This window comes from Solea senegalensis, linkage group LG6 (assembly GCF_019176455.1).
Source record: "Solea senegalensis isolate Sse05_10M linkage group LG6, IFAPA_SoseM_1, whole genome shotgun sequence".
Taxonomy (NCBI): domain Eukaryota; kingdom Metazoa; phylum Chordata; class Actinopteri; order Pleuronectiformes; family Soleidae; genus Solea; species Solea senegalensis.
Genome location: NC_058026.1, coordinates 24399949 through 24416577, shown reverse-complemented (window position 1 = coordinate 24416577; position 16629 = coordinate 24399949). Strand labels below are relative to the sequence as shown.

The 16629-nt window shown below is 41.3% G+C and overlaps 1 protein-coding gene across 1 annotated transcript in view; it reads left to right on the top strand.

Annotated features, from left to right (window-relative positions):
- The window catches only part of LOC122771572 (hedgehog interacting protein), a 30090-nt gene extending 15965 nt beyond the window's left edge, over positions 1 to 14125 (top strand). The window contains exons 5-13 of the mRNA XM_044029217.1: positions 138 to 289; positions 1457 to 1630; positions 1722 to 1865; positions 1991 to 2106; positions 3288 to 3411; positions 4031 to 4176; positions 5183 to 5264; positions 11189 to 11337; positions 11552 to 14125. Coding sequence (XP_043885152.1) covers positions 138 to 289; positions 1457 to 1630; positions 1722 to 1865; positions 1991 to 2106; positions 3288 to 3411; positions 4031 to 4176; positions 5183 to 5264; positions 11189 to 11337; positions 11552 to 11748 — 1284 coding nt within the window. The 3' untranslated portion in view covers positions 11749 to 14125. The remainder of the gene's footprint in view (positions 1 to 137; positions 290 to 1456; positions 1631 to 1721; positions 1866 to 1990; positions 2107 to 3287; positions 3412 to 4030; positions 4177 to 5182; positions 5265 to 11188; positions 11338 to 11551) is intronic.
- Positions 14126 to 16629: the final 2504 nt, after the last annotated feature.

Here is a 16629-nt window from a genome sequence, read left to right as displayed (position 1 = left end):
GGGGTTGCATGTAGTGGTCTTGGTGATGATGAAGATGACCGAGGGGGGGGGGCGAGTCCAACCCCACACAGCCAAGCAGAAGCCAAGCAGGGACATAATTAACTCCTGGATCTTTTGTGTTTCTCATCTGACTGCAGGGTGGAGATGAAAGGGGCCTGCTAAGCCTGGCATTCCACCCCAATTACAAGAAGAATGGCAAACTCTACGTCTCCTACACCACCAACCAGGAGCGCTGGGCCATCGGACCACACGACCACATTCTCCGTGTGGTTGAGTACACCATTTCAAGGTAGCGGGAGATGTGTATGTGTGCGTGTGTGTACCTCTCTCCACCTTTATGGGTTCCACTGTGCCTGAAGTTGGGACTTGAATTGCGATTTGAGTCAAGGTTCGGTTCAATATTGACTGCATAGTAGATTTAAAATGGGATGGAACATAACCACACAATCTGATGTATGAAGACTGATGTATGAAGGTGAGGGAAAATTCTCACAATCAGCTTTTCAGTACATTTTCCTTAATCTACTCGTTGCTGAATAGGGGAAAAAAACGTAAACACTGATTACAGAGTACTCGAGGGATTGATATCATTGACTATTTAAAGGAACGACATTGTTAATCACAGTAAATATGAACCCTACAAGGGCACACAGAGTCATTTTCTAAAGATGAAAATGAAAATCATTTTAGTCTTATGGGGATTTAGATTGTAGGTGCTGAAGATGTCGTGGCTGTTCACTTGCAGTATTTTACCTTGTGCTGTCGTAACACCTTACACACCCTTCACAATGACCTGTGATTTAGAGAACAATCTTTTCACATAAATACGTTTAAGTGTCACATTTTAATTTGCATAATGGCAATTGTATAATCTAAACTTAATTATAGTGTTGGCATGCAGTCTTTGTGACTGCAGTGTATAGTCCTTAATTTGAGGGTCCAAAAGTGAAATGACAGTTAAAGTAGTTGATGGTAGTTTTAAGAACGCTCTGGCACGCAGCTTTTTAAAAATTGCAGACTACCCAAAATAAAACATCATGAAATATTTGCTGCTGATTCTCTTAAGCCAAATCCTCACTTTGCTGAAAGAATTGTGCAACATTCTGCAGTCTGTGTTACATCTTTAGAGTTCCACCCACTGTCTTCGCTGTAATGAGGCAATGTATTAAAGTTGGACTGAAAGTCTCCAGACAACAGTTTTTAAACTCATTAAATCTTGCATTATTTATTTTTTTTTATTTTTGCACATCAGCTTTTGCTATTTATGGTATTATTTTACCCACCAACACATTTATTCTGTAAAGTAAGCAGAGTGTGTTGTTATTTATGAAATCCTGTATTTCAAACCACTAATCATTTCTTGACTGGCCTTTATCCCAGTTTTAGGCCAACTGTCACTGACACATCAGCCTTTTTCACAGTACAGAAACCAAATGGCATTTCATGTTTTCCTCAGGAAAAACCCAAATCAAGTGGACACCAGGACAGTCCGGGTGCTAATGGAGGTAGCAGAGCTGCACAGGAAGCACCTCGGAGGCCAACTGCTGTTCGGCCCCGATGGCCTCTTGCACATCATCCTGGGGGATGGTATGATCACCCTCGATGACATGGAGGAAATGGATGGACTCAGGTGAGATCCCAGTCAGAGTTCTAAATTATGGAGTGCTTTAGTTTGCCTTGTTCCATCCTGAAGGTGTTTCTGTTTGTGTGTTTGAATGCAGTGATTTCACAGGCTCCGTCCTGAGGGTCGATGTGGACACAGACTGTTGCACATCACCTTATTCCATACCACAGAACAACCCATACTTCAACAGCACCAACCAGCCGCCTGAAATATTTGCTCATGGATTACATGACCCAGGCAGGTGAGTAAAACCTAAGCAACATCAAACAGCTGCAAAACAAATAAATGCAATCTCTAAAACCCTTTAGTACAATAACGTTTACTTTGTTCTTGTTTCAATCCCATACCTGTAATTCTTTTCTGCAGGTGTGCAGTGGATCGGCTTCAGACTGACAATGGAAGTCTCCTAATCTGTACAGATGCCAGTGGCAAGAACACATCATCAGGAAGAATACTGGAAATCACTAAGGGGAAAGATTATGGTGAGTTCAAATTGAAATGACATTTTTCCAAAAGAATTGCAAGTTCAAAGGAGGAACTATGCAATGTTGATGTCGCTCTTGATAAAAACAGCTGAGTTCAATCTTTGTCTGCAATTTCGTTTGATGGCACTAAATCTTAGGAAAGAAATGGAAATATTTACCCGTTGGAGAACGTTTTATATTTATTCCGCTAAAATTGACATGTTTTTATGAATGTCTTTCATTTTGGAGGAACATGGTGTTTTGGCAACAAGTTTGGAGTTGAGTGAAGAGACAGTCAAGGTTAAATGTAAAAATGATGTGATCTTGTAAGATTCCCCCCTTGTGGAGATTCAATTTGCCAGTGGAATGTGAGAGTTTGTCCACAAGTATGATTTAAGGCTGTCAACATCTGTCACTGTTGAGATGATGGTTTAGCATTGTTGAAAACACAGCTGAGAGGGGCTGATTTCTTCCCACGGTGAGAAAATAATCAATAACATTAGAGCTTTGACAGTGTTTTGCCTACTTATGTCCACAAAGAAAACAAATTGGTGCTATTTGTTCCAAATTAGACTGCACTGGTTATCTTTTTCCACACACTGAGTTACTTTGGCAGCCCAAATTAATCTGTCAGCCTTGATCTCATCAACCTTGATCTCTCACTCTATCGTAGTGTGCTGCTTTATGTCACAGTCCACCTCTCACTTACCCAAATGCCAAAGGGATTACAGTTGGGAAATGAGCACATCAAAGCTTGGATCTTAAAGTTTTAAAGGCAGAAAACCTCCATTTATGTCCTCCTTGCCATGACAATTGTCTTATGCACGCGTCCTCAACATCACACTCGTGAATACAAGTATCATACACTGTCAGTGAAGATGTCTTTGTATTAAATTTGATACTTGATACGGAAGTGAGTGTCTCTAATACTGTCAGTGAAGTGAAGTGAGCCTTTGTTTAAGTTGCTGTCTCATTTAAAATGGGATTTAGTTTCTATTTCTATTCTTTAATAGGAACCATACACGCACAGACAAAACAACTCTCGATAAAGCAGATTAAGGAATATCGGGATTAATGAGATGGAATATTGTTGTGGGACAAAACTGTTTCTTTGGCATGCCAGTCACCATATGTATGGATGACACGCAGCAGCATAATAAGGGGAGCCTAAATCACATCTTTCCATTCTTGTTCTCCAGAAAATGAACCATCTGTGTATGACCTGCAGTCCAGTGGTGGGGCACCACCTGTGGGAGGCTTCATCTACAGGGGCTGCCAGTCACGAAGACTGTACGGCAGTTATGTGTTTGGAGATAAGACTGGGTAAGTATGAAAAACAGGAGCCTGTTGAACAACACAGAAAATAATGGCACTGCAGGATGTTGTGAAATCTTTATGAGACAGCTGGGCTCTGCTTCTTGCATTTTGATTCTAGCTTCATCTAGTGGCTAAAGAAGTTCTGCTTCACGTGCTTATCAGAGACATTTATTTTTTATTTTTTTTGGATCAACATGACTCGCCCCTCGTTCCCCACAATGAGAAATACACCCTGCATGCCAAAGTAAACACTTAGCTCCACACACGTGTTTGAAACATGTTTGTTTTCAATGTGTGGTCGGTTAATTTTGTACCTCATTACAATTTGGGGGTATATTGTTTTGGCTGAGCGAAGGCTCCAGCATGTTGTTTGTTTTGAAACCGAAAGCTCAGGGTCTTAAATACCACCATTTACAACATGAGGCACAAAAAGAAGACGGGTCAATGAACCATGTTGCGAGAAGTGGAAGTCGCCCTTGCTCAACTCTAAGAAGGTCAATGCGGCTGCAAATAAAATGTCTTGTGTTTCATACACAGATTTATAAACATAAGAAATGTGCACGTCATTTGCGGAACATCGACGATGACCCTAATGACCCTACTCTGTGTGTGTTGTTTGTCCCAGTAACCTAAGGATCCTGCAGAAGTCGACTTTGTCAACATCAGCAGCTGGTGAACAGTGGCAGGAAAAAGCTCTGTGTCTGGGCTCGGCTGGCTCCTGCGGCTCTATGCTGGTGGGACACATCTTGGGTTTCGGAGAGGATGAACTAGGTTAGTAGAGCATCGATAAGAAACTTACACTGTAACTCAGACTTCCATTGTTCTACTCTTTTTTTCACTTTTTTTCAAATACCAGATGTTAAAACGATTAACTCATCATGACATAGAATCAGCGTGCTGTATATTCATCTCTGTTTGTATATTTAATCCCATTATATTGTGGAAATGTCCAGGTGGTCACCGAATAAGATTGAGCACATAGCCAACAGGAGCTGACATTCAAAACTGCAGGGAAACCTGATTGACTTAACCTCTGTGGCACATTTCCAACAGGATATTAAATAGTTTATACGTCCTTAGGGATTAATTGTCATTTCCATAAGATTGTATTGCTATCCCAAAGAGGCACTCATAATATTGGGCCACCTACGAGGCAGTGCTTTGCCTGGAGGCTGCAGCATTAAGATAAGATATGGTGAACTGAGGTGTGCATGTTAATATAATAAAGAACATTTGATTACCAGACACTCACTGATTATCCATCAGCTCTGGTGTTTTTGGATTTTAATGAACACAGGATGTGCATCACTCACACAGCCATAAGAAATGTTTGATCAGTTTTTTCTTTTTTCCAGCTCTTGTACTTATTATTTAATGACACTTTGCAAGTGTTGCAAGATTAATGGATGGGGTCAGGAGTGTGTCCCCAAAATACGGGCCCCACAGACACATGTTTACAATTTGTCCCCTTGTGGAATTTTCTCGCAGGCTTGTTCCTCATTAAATTATCTGCCTGGTTCCCAGTCATGAGTATCCAATTGTCCCATTAAACTCTTTCTTAAAGTCCTTTGGCAAGTGCAGAATTGCAGAAGCTCACACTATACACTTGCTTCTCATCTCATTTTACCACGTGTCCTTTTTCTCTTTCTTGCACATGAATTGTACAGATCTGCTAGTCGTGTTGCACTTATTTAAGCACAAGGACGTTTTCTGCTAATTATGTTGAAAATGACGCAAATTACACCGATGGATTTTCTGATGCGACTATTCTTTTCAGGTGAAGTCTACATTCTGGCAAGCAGTAAAACCATGGCACAGTCACACAGTGGGAAACTCTACAAGCTTGTGGATCCCAAAAGGTACAATCAACAAACAGTGTTTGGTTTTTCACGTTTTTTTTTTAATGTAGTGATATATAGTCAAGTCTTAGAACCTACACATGCCATTAAATGAGACATATTTGCTGTCTGAAGTCCTCTCTAGTTGCACATGTCTCCTCCCCACACCTTTAACACATCACTGTGACCAGAACATTTATGTCCTTCAACAAGTCATCACATCACTTCCTGCCTGGCCAAACAAAAGTCAGTAATGTTCACTTTAGTGACCGTGGCCTGCTGGTTATTTTCAGAGCATTTGACAGAAAGGCTTATTCTGCTGAGAGTATGGAAAACACAAAAGCACCTGTTGTCAAGTGACCTCCTCTTCTTCCTCTTCTTCTTCTTCTATTAGAGCAGATGTCAAAACGTGCACATGTTTCTACTCATGATATAGTGGACATTTTGTTCATCATCATGTGTGTTCAGTCCAACGGCGCGGCAGTGGTGGTGCACTCTGTCTGTGCAGCCTTCTGCTTAATTAGTTGATGTGTGACAACTGGGACGTGTGCGTGAGTGCAGCTTCACAACTCAAATGCGTGTGTATGTGTGTGTGTCATTGTGTCATAATAACCTATGCATCACGGTATTAGAAATCATTCCCACACGGTGATGGATCTTTAAACTGTTAGTGCAAAGCCAAGTACACGTAAAAAACATGTTGTCACTCAAGACCAAAAATATGCAGACAGGGCTCGAATTCATCCCACACAATACAGACGGGAGTGTACGCTTCTCTGTCTGATCGCTTACTCTGGCAGCAACGAAATGAGTGCAAACACACTGTAAGCAGACTTTGTTTTTCAAAACAGTCCCTTCTTGGGTCAAAATCTGCGCCACCCATATCAACATTTTTATATGGAAACGTTTTCCCTGAGGTTGCGAGGGTAAGATCCTGCAGGATCAGGGCTGCTTGCTCAGGTCAGTAAGTGGGTCATGTCCAACTTTAAACTCGGCGATAGCACAGGAAAAAGTCCCAAATGAACGATATTTCTTTAGGCCAGTTCAGATTTGATTAAGAGAGGTAGATAAAGTAAAAGAAAGTAGACCCATAGGGAGTGAATTTGCATGCCTCTGAATAATAATAGCCACAGCTGATTATTCCTGGGTGACGACAGTGCCACCCAGGCATTAGCGCAATTAATTACACCACAGATGTTTCAAAGGGGCCCGAGTGGCTCACTCCATATTTATGTTTTCTGGCACAGCTATTTGATGCAATTCTCGCAAAGAACAATTCTTTCCACCATCAGCTGGACTTGTTTAGTCTGTGTGGACCCTGTGGTGTTGGATTCTTGACTCCCAATACAATCTGGCTTCGTTATTAGGATCTTGTTACCGGGAGATTGGAGAGGGGGTGACAAGGGAGAGTAAATGGGGTAGCTAACGTGTCTGACCTCAGCACGTTATCAAGTCTGGTGGTCCTCCCCTTTTTTCTCTTCCTTACTACAGGGACATCTGGAGGTTTGTTTTAGAGTATGGTGGTTTTTGTGGTCCAGTATAGCATCTAGTGCTGTGTTTTGATCAACTGTGTTTGGGAACATAGAGGAACTGTTAGGGAGAGCGGTAAAGGCTTACAGGGAAACATCAGCCATAAAATCCTTCAGCAGTGTTTGTGTAAACACGTCCTGACCAGATGACTTCATTTCTAGGTATTTGTTTGTCAGTTGGAGTACCCCTCCAATAATAAATAGGCCACCATGCATTTTGAAACATGCTGAATGTGTGTGGTGTGAGGTTGTATAAAAGAGAGACACAGACAGACAGACAGAAAGCGCGACCGCTCGTATTTGTGCTTTTACTGTGGGATAGAAATACATCCACTTATTTTAACTCAATATAACGAACTTAAGATGTGTTTGAAGGTTTGGAAAAATTAACAACTGGCTCTTCTATCAAGCATGAAAAAATAAAAAAAAATCGTGATCAGTCCTACGCATAATGTTTTATCGTAGGCAAGACAATTTCCCACAGGAGTGCTACAAGGCTGAGTGCTGGGCCCCATCTCGCTCTGTTATGCACCACTTCATTGCGTCCATGTATGCCCTTGCATATGTTCTCATACCACTTGCATGCAGATGACACTTTACATGGAACATATGTTATGTTATGTTATATTCTCTGCTTTTTATCAATCTATATTCCTTCACGAGCCTAAAGCAGTAGCCCTCAAACTAAGTCAAACTTCAGTGGGATTGTTCAAACAGGTATATGTAGACATTCATTATTTATACAAATATTGCTAGAAAGATGCCTTGGGCCCGTGTGTACTGTATGTGTAATGCACCATGGGAGCCATTCTCCCCTGTCAATGCATGGACAGAGTCTGCCTCGCTCTTTTGGTCCTTGGCAGTAGCGTGATGGCTATATATAAAGCAAGACCTCCTGCTGATTTCTGGTATAAAATGCAATTTGCTAAACTGTTGTTTCAGCCCTTCTCCACAAAAGGAGAGGGGAAGTGGTGGCTGCGTTACGATGGGTTTTTCACACACCCAGGTTTTTTCAGCTGCAGACGGGGCTGACTGAATCACAGTCAGTATGTTTCCATGCACAGTTAAGTAGCTATGATTGTATCTTGACTACACCGTTCAGGTCGTCCCAGGATATAAGCACTGATGGGGAATTGTCCACCTCCACTATGCTAAGTCACAATACACTGTCCTTTAGTATGTCAATTTCCATTTTAGCTTACAGCTAGTTATTTGCATATTGAGTGTTATTCACGAACATAAAGATATTCAATCCTTTGAGCTGTCAGAGCGTATGTTGGCCTAAATTTCCCCATGTTTTTGTTGCTGCTGTATTATTCTTCTGTGTACTGGCATCTTCTATTATTTCTGGGTTTAAGCCGGGGGTAGGTACTGTGGCGCATGTGCAGACCAGCTTAAGTCCGAATGAATGTGTATATGCGGTCGTATTTCCACTCCTAATTGAATTATCTGGGTGGGTAAGTCCGACTTAAAACACACAGTCAGATTTAATTTAGTGCCATATCAACATCTTATTGATATTTTGAAATTTCAGTTTTCGGATTCATTTCTTTCTTTTTTTTTCGAATGTCATGTAAAAGTGACTTTAAAAGACACTTTATAATTCAAATAGGGTCCTGGGCCGTTTTGTTGTTTTTTTTCTTAGCCATGGAAGTCATACATCACTGGATGTACAGGAGGAGAGTGTGGGTGCTGGTTTGTAGATATATTTATCTGAGTGTGTGCCTCTCTGTCTTACTGTGTGGGAGGTGGGTACACGCGAACATGCACATCTGTGAGCCTGTGTGAGTGTGTGGTGTGCGAGCTCCCAGCACGCTGCAGAAAAAGCCTTTTCTTTATTTTCCTATCCCTCTTAAATCTTCCTACATCTCTGCTGTGGTCCTCCCCTTGACAAAGCTGCTTGCCAGTCCCATTGAATAGCCCTGGCTCCTACAATACACAGTAAATTTCTTGCACAATTAAAACAGGGAATGAACCTACAAAAGAAGCCCCCAAACAATGGAGTCGGATGACAAAACAGCAAAAGAGACCACACTGGGCCGTTTGATTAAGCCATTGTTGGTGTGCACAATGTACACCACTCCACAGCCCTTTTCTCACATATACCTCACGTCAATCAAATAGGCCCTGCGAGCCAACAAGCTAAACACGCAGAGCGAGAGAACGAGACGGAGAGACATAATAATCAGATAGATCAGGAGCAAACTCGAAGCAGAGGATCCACACTGCTCCGACAGCACAGACCAGAATGGATGTCAGTGTAAACACATGTTAACATTTAGCTTCACCCACATCAATCTTTGTCTTACGTTAACAGTCATTCTTCAGCTCATATGCTTAGCCGACTTTCTGCTTTATCCTTGTTTCAATCACGGCACATCTGCGGTTTTATTTATCTGATTTTTGTCCTTGTCATCGTCTCGCGCTCTGTCAGTGCAAGTGCCTCGTGTGTGAAGCTCTGCCGCTCGTCTCCCACTCCCTCGCTCTCACACATGCACCACCCCTCCCAAAGTTGATGAATTCCCACAGTGGCTGTTGACCCAGCTGCCTTTGTCAAGTGGCGCTACCGGCAGGTGCTGTTTTCACAGCCACCCTGGCAGTCGTACAAACTGTTTAGTAGCACTGGTGACCCCTGCCTACTATTAACAGTGTTAGCTACAGACCCCCTCCAATCCTCCAGGGACTCTTACTCTTTCTTTCTCTCCCTCTCTTTCTGTTTGCTTCCCTTCTTCGCTCTTTTTTTAACTACATGCAGCCTGCAGCAACAAAAGCCAGTATGGATGGAGTCTGGAGGTGGGTGCTGATGGGAGCATGGGAATCAACACCCCCCACCACACTCAGCCTCCATCCTTCATATTTAAAGCAACTTTAATGCACACAGCCACAGTATTGTGCCGTCGGTCAGTGAAGTCCCAGCACAATTTTAAACTGGGAAGTAGCAAATCAAACAGTTAAATCTTTGCATGATACTAAATCTAGAATGTGTACCTTCCTGCACAGTCAAACCTGTACAGAATGCAGAACAGAACTCAGCTGAATAATAAGAGCTGACACACGTATAAAACAGTTAATTAAAGACATTGCTGATTTTAATATTACCCTTACTGGTTAATGTAACCTCCAGATGAGGCCTTGTTTACATCTATCGATCACTGTTCCACAAACACACTCATAGACAAATGTGTGTGGCCTGTGGGCAACAGGCAGCAACACCACTTCACATTTGAACTTAATTACACACCCACTATATTATTTCCAGATTTGTCGAGCGTGATAAATAATAATTTTGTTTCAGCCCATTTGCCGCTGTGCGTGTCTGGATGTTTGTGTTAATCAAAAGATCACAACATGTCTGTGATGTTCAGACTTTATACACATGGTGTAGCGATGTGTGTGTGTGTGTGTGTGTGTGTGTCTGCATTTTCCAAATCATGTTTATATCAGAGGGGGCCCTGTGTTATCCCTTTGTCTTGCTTTGGTAATTCATTTACTGTATTTAGGAAAGCACTGGTGGAAAACAGGAGGTCATCATTTTGGTTGTCATCTAGCCTTATAACATTCTCATATCACTGGTATATAGATGGCACTATGGTATACCTACAGCATAGTCTTTATGTTGAACTTGGCTTGACTCTCAGATATATCCATTTAAACAAAGGAATAGCCCCGTCACTGAACTCTCACTCAGCCGCTCTAATCGATACCTTCATGACACTAAGGTTGTGTGAAAACTGAGTGTCTTTTTCAACCAGCAGTTTGGGGACCAGATACCCTGAGGGCCATTCATAGCCACCTCAAATTCTACAGTGTGATTTCAGGGTCTGCACCCACTTACTCGACCGCATCGTTAAAGGCTTATGCTTATGCTCAGCCACCACTGTGTGACTCCCAGTTATGTTGGACTGTTCTCATTTGGTGGTGGAACAACACACCGATAAATAATGATGCTGTCAAAGCAGGGTCGTCACTTTCAGTGTTCAGGAAACACATTTTTCTATGCGGACCCGAATACTGACCAAACCCAACCCAGGGAGATGATGCAAGCTCCTTGTCCTGGGCAGGTCAGGAACCTGGGTCTTTTTGCTGTAAGGCAACATAGCTAACCACTACGCCACCAGGTGGCCCTTTGTATTTTCAACAAAGCAAAAAAAAACCAGAATACCCACTATTTACAAAAATATGTCCAAACCATCCAAACAAAGATATCTATGGATTTTGCAAAAACTTTGTGGACTTTATGATCAAAATTGGTGATATAGCATACTTCATTTGCTATGACTGACTAAACCCTGCACCCCAAAAAGAAAAGAATTCCATTTGTGTTGTCCCACCTAGACCACTAGGAAAATACAGAAAACCATCAGACTGTTTGATTCGCATACTGACTTTCCGTCCTCCTTTTTCTTTAACTATTAGGCCTCATGCCCCTAAGGAGTGCCAGCGTCAGGTGGAGCCTCCGGAGCTGCTGATGACAGCTTGTTCCAGACACTGTAAGAACGGACATTGCACTCCTACTGGCAAGTGCTGCTGCAGCCCCGGCTGGGAGGGACCCTTCTGCCGAATTGGTGAGTTCCTTAAATAATATCATCTGGACAAACGTCAATATTCCAAATGTTCCATTCCAAATGGGTGACTGAGGTTCAGTCGTCTCACAACTACTCTGTCTGGTCCCTTTTTGGATTTCTGTATTTTAAGAACACAGGCGGGTTTTTTTTTGTTGTTTTTTTTTTTTATTTGACTTTTAATCTTCCACTTTTTCCCTTCATCTCTGTGACATAGCTAAATGTGAACCAGCCTGCCGCAACGGAGGAGTGTGTATGGAGCCCAACAAGTGCCTGTGCAAGAGCGGCTACTCTGGCCCGCAGTGTGAGAAGAGTGAGCGGGGGATGCCCAATGACCAGGAGAAAGACGGTATACTGGACCACATCATTGATATGACCTCATACCTCCTTGACCTGACCAGCTACATCGTATAGGGGTGCGCAGAGGGGGGCTGCTCCTCACCATCATTCTCAAGTTGACACAAATCTACCTACCACCACCAGCAGACTCTAACGAGTTGTCCTAAGGCCTCTTAACCTCCTTCCAACCACACATGCATGTACACATAGCATATAAATACAGACACACAGGTTCCCATCAGACTGCTTTTCCTCCTCCTCATCCTCATCTTCATCATCATCCTACCAAACTCTTCCTCTTTTAGCCTATAAGCAACTTGCTCTTGAGCACCAGGCCTGGCATCCAAGCTGTGTTCACATTTCAGACAGACCTGCAGACAGCAGTGAGATGATCGACAAGTATGGCCAAGATATGGAAGTTTCACGAATACATTTCCTCTCCTGTTGCGCAAAACATCCAGACATGGCTGACTCCACAGGAACAGAAACTCAACAGGAATAGACCATTTTAACCCAAGACTTTGGACCTTTTCAGGGGCTGTCTGTTGCCTTACTCAAGACCCCCTCAAAAAAATGGAGGTTGAGGCAATTCAGTGGAGACAGGTGATTGTTCAGGGGTTCTCTAAGGATTCAAATTGTGAGGACCAGTGTGGCTCCAGATCCATTTGTTTTCATTGTCCCTTCAAAACCCAGCAACATAAATGACTACACACAAAACACAGACTGAAGGAACCTCAGCTTTAGCTGTAAAGAGCTGAGAAGTCGATGAGAATCATGGGTCACAGCCCACAGTGCTTAACAATTGCAAAGGCACTAATACGGGAGGGATAAACCATGTTGTCTCACTTTTGGTGTTGTGTTTAGTATGCAGGCACATTGTCAGAAAGAAGCTACAGTATACACCATGTATACTTTGTTTTGCAACACTCTTTTGCTATCATTGTACAGAATGGATCTACAACAGAAGACTGTTACCCCACACAGAAATAGGGACGACTGAGTGAAAACATTGAACTTTGTTGAAGCCAGTTTCATACAATCTGAATGGAGTCACCAGCTCCCATGCACTGTATTCATTTGTTTTGTTCTATTCACTTTATTATTCAAAATGAATTTAAACATTTATTAAAAGCGCAATGAGAGTAGTTTCACATTCCACACACACACACACACACACACACACACACACACGCACACACACAAACCCTTTTCATCGTGTCACACACTGAAACTGAACCCATACTCAAAACTACAAAGGGAAGAAATAGCGCAGTGATTTCCAATAGAGATTACCGAAGTACTACTTAGCATTGCAAAGAAACTATAGCATTACTATTGTTATCATAGAGGAGGGTTTATTTTTTTAAGCGTAATAATATATGGGTGAGAATGGTGTTTATAGAAAGCAGTTTTAAACTAAGCTTGTCAGTTCATGTCATTTCATGTTGTACTTATACATATGCAGCTTTCAAAAAAGACACGTGAGGATAAAAATCTTCCTACCTTTTTTTTTTTTTTTACTCCAATGAAAACGCGATGCATGTCTCTGCCTGCACAGTTATTCGGAGCAGTTGGCTGAGTCCATCCTTTTCTTAATTTTTATTTTCCTGACACATGGTTTCATTGCCACTGTCAGAAATGTGTCTCTGTTGTGAAATGATCAAAGATTCTCTCGGGCCACCACGTTGCTGTGGAGGTAGCTCACAGTCAGAGGCAGATCTTATCTGTTGAGAGCAGATTTAAAATTTACCCGAGGGTCTGTCTCATGGAGATGAGCTTGAAGAAGAAAAAAAAGTCAAAATGGAATGCTAAACCTATGAGAAAAGAGTGAAACACACAGTGGGATTTGTCTGGACCCACATTAATGTGCTAATGTATTACACAGAGTCATTAATATGCAGCATATATACATGCATGCCAATTCCCTCCTTAACTAATAACGTCTTTTTTTGAAAACATAACATGCAATCTTTTCAAAAAAATAAATAAAGTAAATCTTCCCGAAATCTTTCCATCAGTTATTGTATTTAATGGTTTTGAAGATACATATTTTTATTTTTCTCCCCAGCTTTTATTCTGAAAATTACCAAGTACATGATAAATTGAACGTTATTGTCTATTCATTATCCTCACTTGTGATTGCTGAAATAAAACTCTACCTTGACTAAATGAGTCAAAATGGAATTCATGCTGTAAAATGGAAAATTATAATTTTTTTAGCACTTAATGTGAAAGTTGCATTGTAGCTGCTGAGACGGCGTGGTGTGAATAGAATAACCATTTTCATTATTTAAGTAGTTACACAAATAAAATAATTATTTAAGTTCTCAATGTTGTTTTACATTGTACTGTATGTGACAATTTTTTATTCCTGTAAATAAAACTAGGGATAACTTTGTTTCTCTTCAGAAATATCAATATGTCTATTAAAATTTATAGCATGTCTGAAATACTCTTGTCTCTTTTCTTTCATAGTGTCGTTTAAACAACGTTGTTTAATTTTCTGTGAATTATTCTAAGAAACAACTTTACAACCCAATGAAAAATATTCATTCAATCTTAGTTTACTCCGTAAAAAGTAGTGTAGAACAATATGCTTGAATGTTGAACCAAGTTCCAAACCAGTTTTAGACAATTTCCCTGTTTGTTATAATAACATCATCATTATGACATAGTGGAAATGATATAGAAACCTCAGCCTGAGGTCATTTATGGGGCTTTTCCACGCCACAGTTCCAGCACGACTCGACACAGCTTTTTTTAGTACCTGCTCTCGCGAGGTTACAAACGAGCTGAGCTGATATTCAAATGTGACGTCAACAGACTGCACTGAATGAGTAATGAGCGCGACACGCATGCTGAAAAACTGTAGATCAGTTAAAAAGCCAAAAATCCTGAGGACATGCATACATCTCCAACAATTAGCAAGGACAGATGAGTCTGTTAAACTGCTGAGAGCCTGCGATCGTGAGCCGCATCACAACCCCTGCTGTGATGACTCCGCCCACCCGGTGGAGGTACTATAGTAATGGAAACCGAGTAGATTTGAGCTGAAACTGTATGGTGGAAAAGCACAATTATAGTAGCTGGTGCTTCCAGTCGTATCACATCATCTTTCTAATTGTTCCTGCTGTGAAAGAATTGCACTTGTTCATATTTACGGACACTTTTGAAACACACATGGACACAGTTGCACAGAGTTATCTGTCTGGTCACCTGAGGAACTTTGCCCCAGCTAGTTTCTGGGCAAGGACTGTGGGAGGGTTTATCGGAGCTTATAGACTAAAGTTGCCTGCAACAGAGAGTCCACAGACTAAAAAGTACAGGTGTAGACCGGAAAATCATCACTCCAAGCTAATGGGAAATAGTCTTACTTTATCGTTAAATCACTATGACCAACTGATCCTTTATACACTGCACATTATTGTCTGTTCCATCTGCTGTGAGACATCAAGTGATATGATCAAAAGTTCAGAATCTCTGGACATCTGTCTAGCAATACTATGACTAAGAGTGGTTTGGAAATAATTAGATAAATACAGACCTAAAACACATTATCTCATGTTTGATTTTGATCTCAAACATGGAATAGTAATTTCATGTACAAGCACCTCATATTCGGCTCATGGCTAAATCAATGTAACCACAAAATTGTTTCTGGACAGTAAGCTGCAACATTTCCACTGATGTGTTTTGTTCCAGCCAGGTAAAAGGTGCAAAAAGAGAGAGTTCAGTTTGGGCCAATGTGGCTCGAGTCCCAGGGTTTTCCCTTCACTGCTGCCTGAATGGAAAAAGCTGCCTGTGGACTTGACAGTGAGGAGAGAGCGGAGCGATGGCCGCTGTGTCGTCATGCAGCGTCATGGCATAGCTCAAAGTTACATCTGAAAATTCCTCGTCTGAAGTGGAAATTGTTTCTACAACTTTGTTTTTCTGAAGTATGCAAACACATTCATGCATGGAGGCACACACGCAAGAGCCGCTGCTGATGGCAATATTAATTTCCTTCTCAAAATACCAATGAGGCTTTGTGTTGTATAATGATAGTGAGTGGAGACCACCCACATCACTCTGGTCCCACTCACACAAGTGTACACACTGCCATATTTAGAGTAATGCAATACTTAGTTGTCTATGCACTGTTCATATCCAATCAAAATTGCATAAAATGGAACTGTCCAATAGTGTTGCGAGGTCCTGCATATATTTTGACTTTTATACACTATCTGTGGCATGAATCATTACTTTTCATTTGGAATAGTTTTCTTTTTCCTTCCCAAAGGGCTCTTGTCTGGCTATCTTTCCCAAACAGTGTAACCCAGTACTCTGAATAAACATGAGGAGCCTGTATACCAAATATTTGTAGGACTGAGATGGCTGGAAGTGCGTGCTATAATATTGTATACATGAGTGAAAGAGTGAGCACAAGCAATACTTATAGGGTAACAAGAGGAGACCTGCAGAGCAGGGAAAAAAAAACAATAGCCTCGTGATTAGAAAGAGTCACGTCATTAGTCTTCTTCTCATCCAGAACAAAGTGAACAAGTCATTAAATTGTATTTAATTGTGCTTCTTTTTTGTAGTAGCTGATTATAAAGTCCTCTCCTGTTGTGTATAAATGAGGATTTACTTTAAAGCTGGTCTTTGTGAACAGAGACAATGGAACATTATTTATATCCTGCATTTAAAAACTGCTTCTGTCAAACAATACTATCAGACCTGATTGAGGGAGCGCTTGTGTGTTTACAGTTGTTTATTGTTTTTTATATTCATTTAGAGACCAAAATGAAAAAGCAATACTGGAGGTCAGAATTAGTATAAACTTGTTAGTAAATACAATTATTAAGGTTTCCTTCGATTTCAGATTTTAACTACAGACTCAAAACACTCAGTAACAGTAGAGTGGTTTTTGTAACAGGAAAACCATAATCAAACCAAGCCAGCCATGGAAAATTGAAA